General features: G+C 42.3%; 1 protein-coding gene across 17 annotated transcripts in view; it reads left to right on the top strand.

Annotated features, from left to right (window-relative positions):
• R3HDM1 (R3H domain containing 1) overlaps positions 1-8,152 on the top strand; it is a 152,711-nt gene extending 144,559 nt beyond the window's left edge. For 15 of the 17 annotated variants that reach the window (XM_055120637.1, XM_055120634.1, XM_055120633.1 and 12 more), the window contains 4 exons: positions 1,364-1,508; positions 4,990-5,072; positions 5,669-5,753; positions 6,807-8,152. In XM_055120637.1, the coding sequence (XP_054976612.1) occupies positions 1,364-1,508; positions 4,990-5,072; positions 5,669-5,753; positions 6,807-7,168 (675 nt within the window). In that variant the 3' untranslated portion in view covers positions 7,169-8,152. Of the gene's footprint in view, positions 1-1,363; positions 1,509-2,722; positions 2,904-4,989; positions 5,073-5,668; positions 5,860-6,806 lie in introns of those variants that run through there. The other 2 variants (XR_008627257.1, XM_055120636.1) reach the window with 2 other exon arrangements.
• The last annotated feature ends 4,649 nt before the right edge of the window (positions 8,153-12,801 follow it).

Here is a 12,801-nt window from a genome sequence, read left to right as displayed (position 1 = left end):
TTTGGTAGGACAGCCAGCAAAATTGGAATGAATTCCATTTATTTGAATGTTCTTAATTACATTAGACACAATATTGTCTGATTTTGATGTGGCTTACTTATACAAGGAAATGTCTTTTTGGAAAAAAATACCTTCTACAGGGTAAAAAAGTATCAAGAGCAACTAATTCCCAAATAATGTAGAAAAGTAATAACTATATAGAAAGATATAGCAGATTTGGTAAAATGTTGATGTTCAGGGAAGGGACAGAGAGAACTCAAAGGGCTGTAGTACATGCTTTGCATGCAGGAGGCCCAGGGTCAATCCCCAGCATTGCCCAAGTCCTAAGGCAACACCAGGAATAACCCCTGACTGTAGAGCCAGGAACAGTAGTTCCTGGCATGAAAAAAGTTGACATTTGGGAAACATAAGAAATGTTTGTACTATTTGCAGCTGTTTTTTTGTGTTTTTTGTTTGTTGTTGTTTTTTAATTTTGGGGTCACACCTGGCGTTGCACAGGGGTTACTCCTGGCTCAAGCACTGATTAATTACTCCTGGCCATGCTCAGGGGAACTTATGGGATGCCGGGAATTGAACCCAGGTCAGCTGTGTGCAAGGCAAATGCCCTACCCGCTGTGCTATTGCTCTAGCCTCTTGCGGCTGTCTTTTAAGAATGATTAGAACATTAAACAGTTAAGTGTGAAAAAACAGGAACAGATGATTGTATATTCTCAGCGTACAAAGATAAAACTTAAAAGTAGGATGCTACAAAACTATTTTAAAAACGTATCTCGGGGCTGGAGCGATAGCACAGTGGGTAGGGCATTTGCCTTGCATGCGGCCGACCCGGGTTCGATTTCCAGCATCCGATATGGTCCCACTAGCACCGCCAGGAGTAATTCCTGAGTGCATGAGCCAGGAGTAACCCCTGTGCATCGCCGGGTGTGACCCAAAAAGAAGGGAAAAAAAAACCCTGTATCTCTCATAGAGGCATACTGGTGGGTATGAGGCATAGAAAAGGGTAGGAAGCATTTGTGGAAGGAAATGGACACTGTTGAAGAGATTAAGTGTTACAACATCGTATGCCTGAAACCCAGTCATGAATAACCTTGGAATTTCCCGGTGACTAAATTAAATAAATAAATAAATAAATAAATAAAGCAAGATGCCTAGCCTATTCCATTTAGATGTATTAATACATCCACATGGAAGGAATTTACTAATGTGTTTTGGGGGGGTTGAACATTATATATTTCTATTGTGTTTGAATTTTTAATAATAAATACATACTGCAGTAATGCAACAAGTACATATTTTTAATCAGAATAAAAATTGTTGTTCAAAGAAAGTTATTTGCTCACACATTTTCTTCATGTAATTACAGCACAGCCCTCAACTCAGTAGTCCCATTATTTCACCAGCTCAGTCGCCAGCACCAGCCCAGCTGTCCACCTTGAAAACTGCACGTCCCTCTGGACCACCACTCTCCATCATGTCCCAATTTTCTAGACCTTTTGTCCCTAGTCAAGGTAAGACTGTAAAATTGGTCATAGAAATTGTTACGATTTCCCGATCATTTTATGATTTATCTTGGTAACGCCATTTTTTAAAAGATGCTATTCTTTTCACCTTTACCAAGCTCTTTTTGATTATTACCATATGCTCTTATAAGCTTCATATTTCCTCCATAATTCACTAGTTACTTGCATTTAGTAATCACTTACTTGATAACATTTAAATGGTTTTAATTTATTTCAAAACTCCATATTGTGTTCTTTGTGTCCTATATTCTTCTGGTTTTGCTTGTTTGTTTTTAGGGCCACACTTGGTAATACTCTGGAGTTAGTCCAGGCTCTATACTCAGGAATTACTCCTGGCAGTGCACGAGGGATCATGTGAGATGCCAGGAATTACCCCCCAGTAGGCTACATGCAAAGCAAGTTGCTATCTGCTGTACTATTTCTCCAGCTCCAGTATTCGACATTCTATATGAGAATAATACACATATCAAGAATTTATTCAAGGGACAAGGGACATAGCTCAGTGGTAGGGTACTTACTTAAATGTATGAGCTCAGTCCTGGTATCCCTCAACACTGCCAAACAAAATAAAACCATTATTCATGGGACCAGGCCTATAAGGATTAGATTGTGATGTCCATATAGGGAACACAGTGCAACTATCTAAAATTATTAAATAATTTTAGGGGCTGGAGTGATAGCACAGCGGGTAGGGCGTTTGCCTTGCAAGCGGCCGACATGGTTTCGATTCCCAGCATCCCATATGGTCCCCTGAGCACCACCAGGAGTGTTTCCTGAGTGCAGAGCCAGGAATAACCCCTGTGCATCGCTGGGTGTGACCCAAAAAGCAAGCAAGCAAATAAATAAATAAATAAATAAATAAATAAAATCTTTTAGGAGCCAGGAAGATACTCAAAGGACTGGAGCACATGCTTTGTATGTGAGAGCCCAGGTTTGAGTCTCAGCTGACCCAGGTGTGGCCTCTGAGCACCAATAGATATGTCCCCAAAATAAGCAAGAATTGTTGAAGGCCAGAGCCATAGTCAGTGGGTAGGACACTTGCCTTGCATGCAGCTGACCTGGTACCAATACCTGGTATTCCATATGGTCCCCCAAGCCTGCTGGTTAAAGCTGACAGCTTGAGAATTAATCACATACAGTTCAGCAGTTCAACTCGTAGACATATACTGGTTTTCTGCTTTTGTTTTGTTATATTGTCCCAGGGATTAAATCCATTTCTCCCATATTCAAGAGAAATACTCCACCTCTACTGTTAATCTACATCCCCAGACTCCTGTATCTAAGAGACATAAAAATATGTCCATAAAGAGTTGGAGATGAACATTTATAGCAACCTAATATTACTATAATGCTCAAACTGGACATGACCCAAATATTCACCAACAGAAGAATGAATAAACACATGGTAGTATTTCTTTTTCTGTTTTTTGTTTGTTTGTTTGTTTTATCTTGTTTTGTTTTGGTTTTTTATGTAGGAGTACTGCTGTTTATTTAGCTATTGATTAAGCTGATTGAATTGGGCATGAATTGCGCATCACTTTTTTTTTTATTGAATCATCATGAGATACAGTTACAAAGCTTTCATGGTAGTATTTCTTACAAGGATATGCTACTCACTAAAAATGAAAAACGCAAACTATTGTTACATAATATGAAGAATCTCTTTTTTTTTTGGTTTTTGGGTCACACCTGGCGATGCTCAGGGGTTACTCCTGGCTCATGCACTCAACTACTCCTGGCAGTGCTCGGGGGACCATATGGGATGCTGGGAATCGAACCTGTGCCGGCCGCATGCAAGGCAAATGCCCTACCCTCTGTGCTATCACTCTAGCCCCAAGAATCTCATTATTTTAAGCAAGAAACAAACCAAAAGAAGATATATGCTTCTAATAATATGAAATTTAAATATTGGTAAATTATCTTATGTTAGAAATCGGTTAGTTATGGGGAGTGTGATAAGGAACTGACTAGAAAGAAGTTTGAGTGAAAGGTAAAAGCATTTGCCTTGCACCTGACCAACCTGGGTTCAATCCCCAGCAGCATACAAGCACCATCAGTATTAATCCCTAAGGACAGAGCCAGGATTAAACCCTGAGCACAGCCAGGTGTAGAGGAATTTTTCAGGGAATGGATATGATTACTATCTCTGATATCACAGTTGGGTTTGGGGTTTTTTTTTTATTCAATTTTGGGTCACATCCAGCTGTGTGAGGGTTTACTGTGAGTTCTGTACTCAGGATCACTCATTTTTGTAAATAAATAAAACTTTTGAATAAATGTCTTAATATATGTAATTGCATAGGTATACAAACTTATAGGAGCTGATTGTGGAGACAGAGTAATAGTACAGCTGGTAGGGCACTTGCCTTGCATGCAGCCAACCCAGGTTCAACCACTATGTGGTCCCCAGCCCACCAGGAGTGATCCCTAGGAATAAGCCTTGAGCAAGCACCGCTGAGTGTGGCCCAAAAGAGCAAAAATTTATTTAAAAGAGCCAATTGTGTTTTTGTGGAGACAGATAATTCAGTGTTTACTCAGTGTCTTTTCCTTCTCCTGAAATACAAGCTGTTTTAATTTTTAATTGCTAATGAGCATAGAAAATGTGAAATTTAGCATTATAAGAGAGTGGAATGGGTTCTCTGTTTATTGTGGTGGATTTCAAATGAAAATGTTTTTTTTGTTTGGGTTTTTTGTGTTGTTTTTGTTTGTTTTTGGGGGGTCACACCCGGCGATGCACAGGGGTTACTCCTGGCTTTGCACTCAGGAATTACTCCTGGCAGTGCTCAGGGAACCATATGGGATGCTGGGAATCAAACCCGGGTCGGCAGGGCAAATGCCCTACCCGCTGTGCTATTGCTCTAGCCCCTCAAATGAAAATGTTAAAGTATAAAGCACAAAAATTTCTCTCCATGCTAACCCATCTATCCAGTTCGCATAACTTAACCTTCTTCATAACCACTGCTGTAGAGGTTCCTTTCAGTTTTTAAATGATAGGTAGAAATTTGTATGTTCTTTTTAAAAAATACGTCAAGGTCGGGGCTGGAGTGATAGCACAGCAGGTAGGGCGTTTGCCTTGCATGTGGCAGACCCAGGTTCAAGTCCCAGCATCCCATATGATCCCCTGAGCACCGCCAAGGGTAATTCCTGAGTGCAGAGCCAGGAGTAACCCCTGTACATCGCTGGGTGTGACCCAAAAAGGAAAAAAAAATACATCAAGGTCTGGAGAGAGAGTTCAATGGGCTGAATGCACGCCATGCATATAGGAAGCCCCAATTTGTTTCCCAAGCACCTCTTGGTCAGAGAGACCACCAGCCACAGAGCCAGAGTAACCCTCAATTACTTTTTGGGTGTGGCTAAAAAACAAAACACTTTTTTTTGAAGTCTGCCAAATGATTTCTCAGCTCGTCTAAATTGTTTTGGATAACTGAGTGGGGGGAAAAGATGTAAAATGTTTTTCATTGACTTTTAGGAGATGCCAGATACCCATTACTTGGCCAACCACTGCAGTACAACTCTCCTGCCGTTCTGCATGGACACCTTCCAGCCCAACAGGTGTGAAAGGCAGCTGGGCTTGGTTGGCAGACTTCACACTTCTGCTGGGAGGTGGGGGGGCCAGCCCACCTGGTGGTTTATTGGTATGTCACTGACACCCTCAAGGGCAGAATTAAGGAGGGATCAGAGTGGTAGTACAGCGGGCAGGGCGCTTTCCTTGTGTGCAGCCAACCCAGGTTTGATCCTCAGCACCCCAGGTGGTTCCCCCAGCTCACCAGGAGTGATCCCTGAGCAGAGACAGGATTAAGTCCTGAACACCACTGAATATGGCCCAACAACAGAGAAAACAGAATAATGAAATAAAAAGTAGTGTGATGCTTGGCAGAGCAGCAGTTCTCAAGTTTATCAAAGGTGGGTGGTGAGTGGGGAGCATAATGAAGACCAGCAAGGGACTAGTCATGTGAGAGACAGAGGTGTCATCGCCACAGAGCAGAATTCACAAGGCATTAGATTAGAGGGGTTTGAGTGGGGTTTTTTGTGGGTTTTTTTTTTTTAATGATGAAATGCAAAACTTCGAGTGTATTTAGTTATTAAATGTTCACACATCAAAAACCCATTTTCAGCATTGTTAACCCTATTTTTCATCTGTTTTTCAGAGTCAGTCAGGCAACAGGCATGGAAACCGTGGAAGGAAGCAAGCTAAAAAAGCTGCATCCACTGACCTTGGTGCAGGAGAAGCAGGTGTGTCCCTGAGAGGCCACTAGATAGGGGTCTACAGCTGTTGATCACTACAGCAAGCTTTGAAAATAGACCACACCCAGCTAGAGAAAGAGCTCACTGAGCTGGAGTGAGTGCTTTGCATGCACAATAATTAATTAAATGCCACACCAAAGACAGTGATGGTAGTGGGGCGGGTGTAGTTCAGCAGGAGAGCACTTACACATATACATACCACCACCATCCAAAAACGAGTTATCCTCTTCCTAGAGTCCTGCAAAAAGTCATAGAAAATTATCGTGCATGCATATAGGGATTCTTGGATATGTTCTTTTAATGTGCAATAAGATGATTTCTAGGAGGGGTTGAAGGAGCTAGTTTTAAAAAATGGTGTATGAGTAGAATATAGAGTCAGTCAAAACTCTTTATCACTGTATTTGTTGAGAAAGGAGGTATTCCTTACACCTATATCGAGGTAGTCTGAATGAAAAAACACATTGCCTTTTCTTGGTAAAGTGCTTTCAAGTCTGTGCTTAAACTTGATACTCAACAGACTTGAGAGGGTAGACATTTATATATATATATATATGATGTTTAAGAAAACTGTTTGCCTAGGGTCAGATATTTAATCTAGAGAAAGTACTGTCTTATGCTCCATTTTGGATAGGCAGTTCTCAGTGAAGACTGAAATGGATGGTTTAACACCATTAGCTGTATGCCTCCTGTCAAAAGAATAAGCAGGAATGATTTAAAAGACAGTCAAAACAATTAAAATTATGGGGCTGGAGCAATAGCACAACAAGTAGGGCATTTGCCTGGCACGCGGCCAACCCGGGTTCGATTCCCAGCATCCCATATGGTCCCCTGAGCACCGCCAGGAGTAATTCCTGAGTGCAGAGCCAAGAGTAACCCCTGTGCATCGCCAGGTGTGACCCAAAAAGCAAAAAAAAAAAAAAAAAATTGTGGATTTGAGGATTTTCAGAAAATGCTCATTTCCTTTATCACCTTTGAGTCCTCAGTTCTTTCTTCCCACCTTTTTGCTAACAGGGCTTAATAAGTACTCCTTTTCCATTCTAGGTGTTGGGAAGGTTTTGGAAATTACTGAACTACCAGATGGAATAACTCGCATGGAAGCTGAGAAACTTTTTGGAGAACTCTTTAAAATTGGCGCCAAGATCCGATGGCTTCGGGACCCCCAGCCCCAGCCCCAGCTGCGTCGTCACCCCCTCTGCTGTGGCAGTGGTGACAACACTGTCAACCCTGATCGTTCTAAACTCGGTGACTTGGCATCCACATACACCGTCTTAGCCACATTCCCCTCCATTTCAGCTGCACAGAATGCATTGAAGAAACAGATTCACTCAGTTAACAAGTTTAAGCTGAGAACAAGCAAGAAGCACTATGACTTTCACATTTTGGAAAGGGCAAGTTCTCAGTAGCAGAGCCACTTTGGACCTTTGACCTTTGTGATTCCCCTGTCCTCTCCCATCTTTAATTGGCTTGGTATTGGAGCTTCTGTTAACATGATAGAGACTCCTAGGATTGTGGACATAGCTTTTGAAGACAGCCAGTGATCCAGCAAAGGGGGAGAAATACACATTTCACCCCAGATGACTGTAGGAATCCACATCGGAATGAAACAGAGTTAGCAGCTTTTTCTAAGGAAATGCTGTTCAAATGCCTCCTAACTTTTATAGTTACTTTGTTTTATATTTCTGAATTCTTGTATCAGATCCAAAGCTCTATTGTACAGCAGATTGTTCTTCAAAATGATAACTACCAATCGCAACCTGTATTTTTTTGCAGCCAGCACAGTGTGATCCAACATAGAATTAGAGGGGAAAAAAGAATGCAGGGTGGAATAACCAAGTCAAAACATATAATATAACTTTTGGCGGGTGACTAAGACCACAAATAGATTACTCTTCCCTTTATCTCTAAACATACAATTTCCAGAAAATACAGAATTCCCTTAGGGTCCTTTCCTTATTCATTCAGGTAGTGTGAACATTAAGTGTAAAGTAAATTATGTTCTTAACACCTCTTAATCAAACCACTTAGATTCAAAGGGACAAAAGAATCATTCTAGGCAAGAAAATATCTTACACTATCTTTTTTTAAATTTCTCTCCAGTAACTAAATGCCACTTATTTGCATTCCCTTCCTTATGTTTTTTGTTGTTGTTGTTGTTGTTGTTTTTATCACCAACGGAAATGCATTTGACAAGTGCTGGAAACTTCTTAAGTGGTTTAAAATTAGTTTTCATTGTTTGCAGCGGATCACTGGACATCAACGATTCATTGCACTTAGGAACAAGGAACCTTTTTTTTTTCCCCCAATTTTTGTGTAATTCCAAGGCTGTACAATGTGTGCTGATGCAAGCCTTTTTCAGTTCAAGAGAATAAATGTTTACAAATATAGAACCACTTTGTCTTCTGTAAATTAAAAACGCCTTTTGAATGACTAGTTAGTATGGAAGACCTAACCTGTTTCAAAGGTTTCCACTGGAGACTTAAAAGAAGATGAAAGACAGTAAAACCTTTGTTATACAGAAATGTCCTACAAAACTTCCCTCTTTGTGCGGGAGTGATTCCTCTGAGTATAATTTCACAACTTTCATTCCTTCACAACTTAGTACAATTAGTTATAGACAGTTTTGAAACTGAACATGCAGTGAGGCAGTTAAAAATAGGACATTATATTTGGACAAATAATGTGAATCCTTAGTATATCAAAGCAACCTGTCTATCTTAACTCACAGGCTCTGTAGAAAACTTTCCCATTTGTTAGCTAAGCAAAGTCAGACTATTGGGAAATCTGCAAGGGGGTGGGGTGTTTGGCCCCTGCGGCTTGCCTGCAACCCAACTTGCTTCCAGCCTATACTAGGAATTTCCTTGCAAAACCATAAAGCAACAGGTGTTATCAGACTCGGACACAAATGTTCACTGGCTCTTTGGCATCTACGAAGTCCTTCTCGGACCCAGGGAATCCCCACAGCTGGTGCACCCCAGTTACTCTTAGGAACAAAAGTTGGAGCTGGAGGGTCTGGGAATAATATGCCTTACATATTGAGGCCATATGTTCAGTCCTCAGCACCATTTTCATCCCCCCAAAAAAACAAGTGAGGATGAGGAGGAAGTACATACCCATCAGTGCTCAGGTATCACACCTGATATTCAGGGGACCATATTGGTGCTGGGGATTCAAACCAGGGTTGGGTGTATGCAAGGCAAGTACCTTCCCTGCTGCACTAGATCTCTGACCTAGATTTCATTTGTTTACTAGAGAGGGTTATAGAGGGAGAGACAGGGCCAAGCTATAGTACAGTAGGTGGGGCGCTTGCTTTACATATAACCTGCCCACGATTGATCCCCCGAGCCTGCCAGGAGTGATCCCTGAGCACAGAGTCAGGAGTAGGTCCCGAAGTGTCTCCCAAATTTATTTTTTAAAACAGATGGAAAGACCAGGAGAGCCAGCAGCAAGAATTATTGTTCAGTCAACCATAGAGATGAAGACAAAACACACACACCATGGTGGTTTTCAAGTTTATTTTGTGGATTTTTTCTGAAATAATTTTAAGTTCTATAATGGAAATACTGGTTTGGAGGCTGGGGGGGGTGGACAGACGGGAGGTGTTTAATTTTTGGTTTTTATTTATCCCGGGGCTATGCCCAGTGTTGCTCGGAGTTTACACTAGTTCTATGCTCCTAGATTGCTCCTGGCAGGGCTGGGCATGTGTGGTGTCAGGGATTGAACACAGGTCAGCCACCTGCAAGGAAAATTCTTATTCTGCTGCACTATCAGTTCAGCCCAACATAAGGTTTTGTTTTTTTTGTTTTTTGGGGTTTTTTTTGCTTTTTTTGGGTCACACCCAGCAATGTTCAGGGGGTTACTCCTGGCTTTGCACTCAGGAATTACTCCTGGCAGTGCTTGGGGGACCATATGGGATGCCGGGGATCGAACCCCGGGTCGGCCGCGTGCAAGGCAAACGCCCTACCCGCTGTGCTATCGCTCTGGCCCCATAAGGTTTTGTTTTAAAATGTTGATTTACCCTGTGGGAACTGAGTACTGCCCAGAGAAAATAAAAAATCAGAGACATCTATTGTGAAGTCCACTCTTAGTCCAACATTTCCTGCCATTTATGGGACTACTAAGGAAATTCACACGATTTCCACATTACAAAATATGGACACAAAGGCATTTAAGAATAATTTATACCCAGACTTTATTTTTTTCCACTGTGGTTAAATTAATATAGTTACAATAGTGTTCCGTTTTATAGTTTTCATACACTTACCACACACATATTACCACCACCGCAGTGCCCAAGACCCTCCACCAATGTCCATATGTCACTTCTTATGCACCTCATCATTACATCCCTACTTCTTGGTAGTCTGATTTGTTAATTCAGGGGCAAAGGTTAGTCATTGTTCATTACTGTCTATTCCCTTGTGTCGTTGCTTTATATACTACAGATGAGTGAGATCATCAGGTATTTCTCCTTCCTCTGACTCCACCAAACATGAGACCCTGTGGTTCCATCACAGTTGCAGCAGGTACTGACTGAAATTGTAACCCTTCCTCAAGAAGGTCAAAGTTCAAATGTCCCACTGCCTTGGCAGTAGTCTTTCCTAGCATAAGTTTTTCCAGAATGTTGACTGTAATTAGAAACAGACATTTAACAATAAATGGGTCCTTTCTTGTGCCAATATTAGTAATTTGAGCAGCCTCCTCTCAAGTAATAAGATAGGTCACTTCATTATTTTCTGTGCACTTATACTAGTTTATATATTAACAAGACGAGAATATAACAAGTGCTTTTAAGCCCTTCCTTAATCTAAAAAGACTTATTGGGTTATATATTGGTTTTCTGTGTTTGAACCTAGAGCTCTAAGTGTGTTTGCCGTGGGGGCTACAGCTAATTAAAAACAATTAGCTTGTGGTGTCTGGGGAAGTGGTTTAGTGGTAAAGCACAAGCCTTGCATGTGTGAAACCCTTAGATCATTTCCCAGTACAGCTCCACATTTTTTTTTATTTTAGTTGGATATCTGTGAGATATACCATTACAAAGCTGTTCATAATTGGGTTTCAGTCATACAGTGATCCAGCACCCATCCCTCCACCCTGTGTACATTTCCTACCACCAATATACCCCGTTCCCCACCACTGTCCCCCAACCCTCCTCCCCCTATCCGCAGCCTCCCTCTATGGAAGGCACTTTCCTTCTTGCTCTCCTTTTCCGTCCATGCATTATGGTTTGCAATACAGGTGCTAAGAGGTCATAGTGTTTGTCCAGGACATACGGTATTTTTATCGGGATGGTAAGGTTGGAGTAACTTTTCAATTGGGTGGAAACTTTGGAGTGTGGATGTGACTGCCAAGGCTTCCAGAAGTATAGGGAGGTGGGGGAGGTAGCCCATCCCAACCCAACTCAGAGAAAGCCTGGAGATTTCAATCACAGAACCCACATACCAAAATTTTCAGCAGATTCTATCTTGGTGAGGTCAGTCATGAAACAGTGGAGTCAGGCTGGCTATGGACAGCTCCACATTTCTAAACATATCACCACCACCCCAATATAGCAAGAAGATTCAAAATTAACTTATAGCCTGGAGATATAGTACGGAGGCTAAGTAAGTGCTCGCCTGGCATATGGTCCAAAAAAACTTGCCATCTGAGCTAACAACGATGTAAAGATCTGAACCTTCCTCACAGTTAAGAAATTGGACTCAACTGGGAAGAGACCCAATGAGTGGAAACAGGTTCTGACAGGAGTCAAACCCACAATGCCTAGATGCTTTGAGAAGAGTCAAGTGGCCCATTTGCTGCTGCTCTGGGGAGCAGCCGGAAGTTGGGTGCTCCACATCATCAGCAGGGGCTGGGGAAGCAATTCAAGTAGGTAAAGCACATCCTAGTGTGTGAAACAGTTCCATCCCCAGAGCCACATGTCTGCTCTTCCTCAGCACCCCTAGGTGTGGCCCTAAAACAAAACAACAACAAAAAACATGAAGCCATAGTACACCTAGTAAGGTGCTTGCCTTACATGCACCCAACTGAGTTTGATCCGCAGCACACAAATGGTCCCCCTGAGGTGTCGCTATGATTGTGAGCACTGCCAGGTCTGACCCCAAACAAAAAGCACTTGTTGGGGCTGGAGCCATAGTACAGCAAGTAGGACATTTGCCTTGCAAGTGGCTGAGCCAGGTTCAATCCACAGCATTCCATACAGTCCCCCGAGCCCACCCGGAGTAGGCCCTGAACACTGCCAGGTGTGACCCCAAACACCAAGGAAAAGGAAAAGCACTTGTTAGCAGTATTACACAAGCAACATTAAGTATCAGTGTAAGCCTGCAGCAGGGACAAGCCTTGTGAGGGTGTGCGGGTCCCCTAGTGTCAGCCCACTGTATGCCCAGCAGACAATGAGGTGTATGCCCAGTCTTTAAGGCAGAAGAAACTCCTGTCTTCTGCTGGTGCCTAGAGTGGCAATTCAGTTCAGAGCTGGCCGCACACCGCTGGGAATTCTCTAACTGATGCTGCAAGAGAACCAGACTCACATTACTCAGCCCATGCCTTCATCAGCCTAGGAAGTAGATAGTATTTCTTTTAGTATTTTCTCCTTTGGCAGCTAGGATTCATTTTTGTTAAATTTCACTAGCAGGATCTGGAGAGATAGTATAGCAGGCACGATGCTTGCCTCACAGGCAGCCGACCTAGGTTCAATCCCTGGCACTCCATACGGTCTCCTGCGCCCCACCAGGAGTGATCTCTAAGTATACAGCCAGGAGTAAGCCCTAAGACTGTTGGGTATGGCCCCAAAACAAAATTTTACCAGTATAAAAATTCTGGAGTGTAAAGAAAAAACAGTGAATTTCTGGATAGCAAAAACCAAAAGTGCTACCTTTGGGGGAAAGAGGAAAACACTGAAACAGTGTTTAAATAAATCATTGACTGCCCTCCCCCCTCCCTTCCCCCACCCCTGGGAGGAAAAAATGCAGCTGTTTCTAGTGATCTCTTGTAAGGTAGATAAGCTTGTTAGTTAGGAATTGAGCAGGGAGCCGAGTTACAGCAC

This window comes from Sorex araneus, chromosome X (genome assembly GCF_027595985.1).
Source record: "Sorex araneus isolate mSorAra2 chromosome X, mSorAra2.pri, whole genome shotgun sequence".
In the NCBI taxonomy this organism is placed as follows: domain Eukaryota; kingdom Metazoa; phylum Chordata; class Mammalia; order Eulipotyphla; family Soricidae; genus Sorex; species Sorex araneus.
Note: the sequence above shows the minus strand (reverse complement) of the source record. Positions and strands in the feature narration are given on the sequence as shown.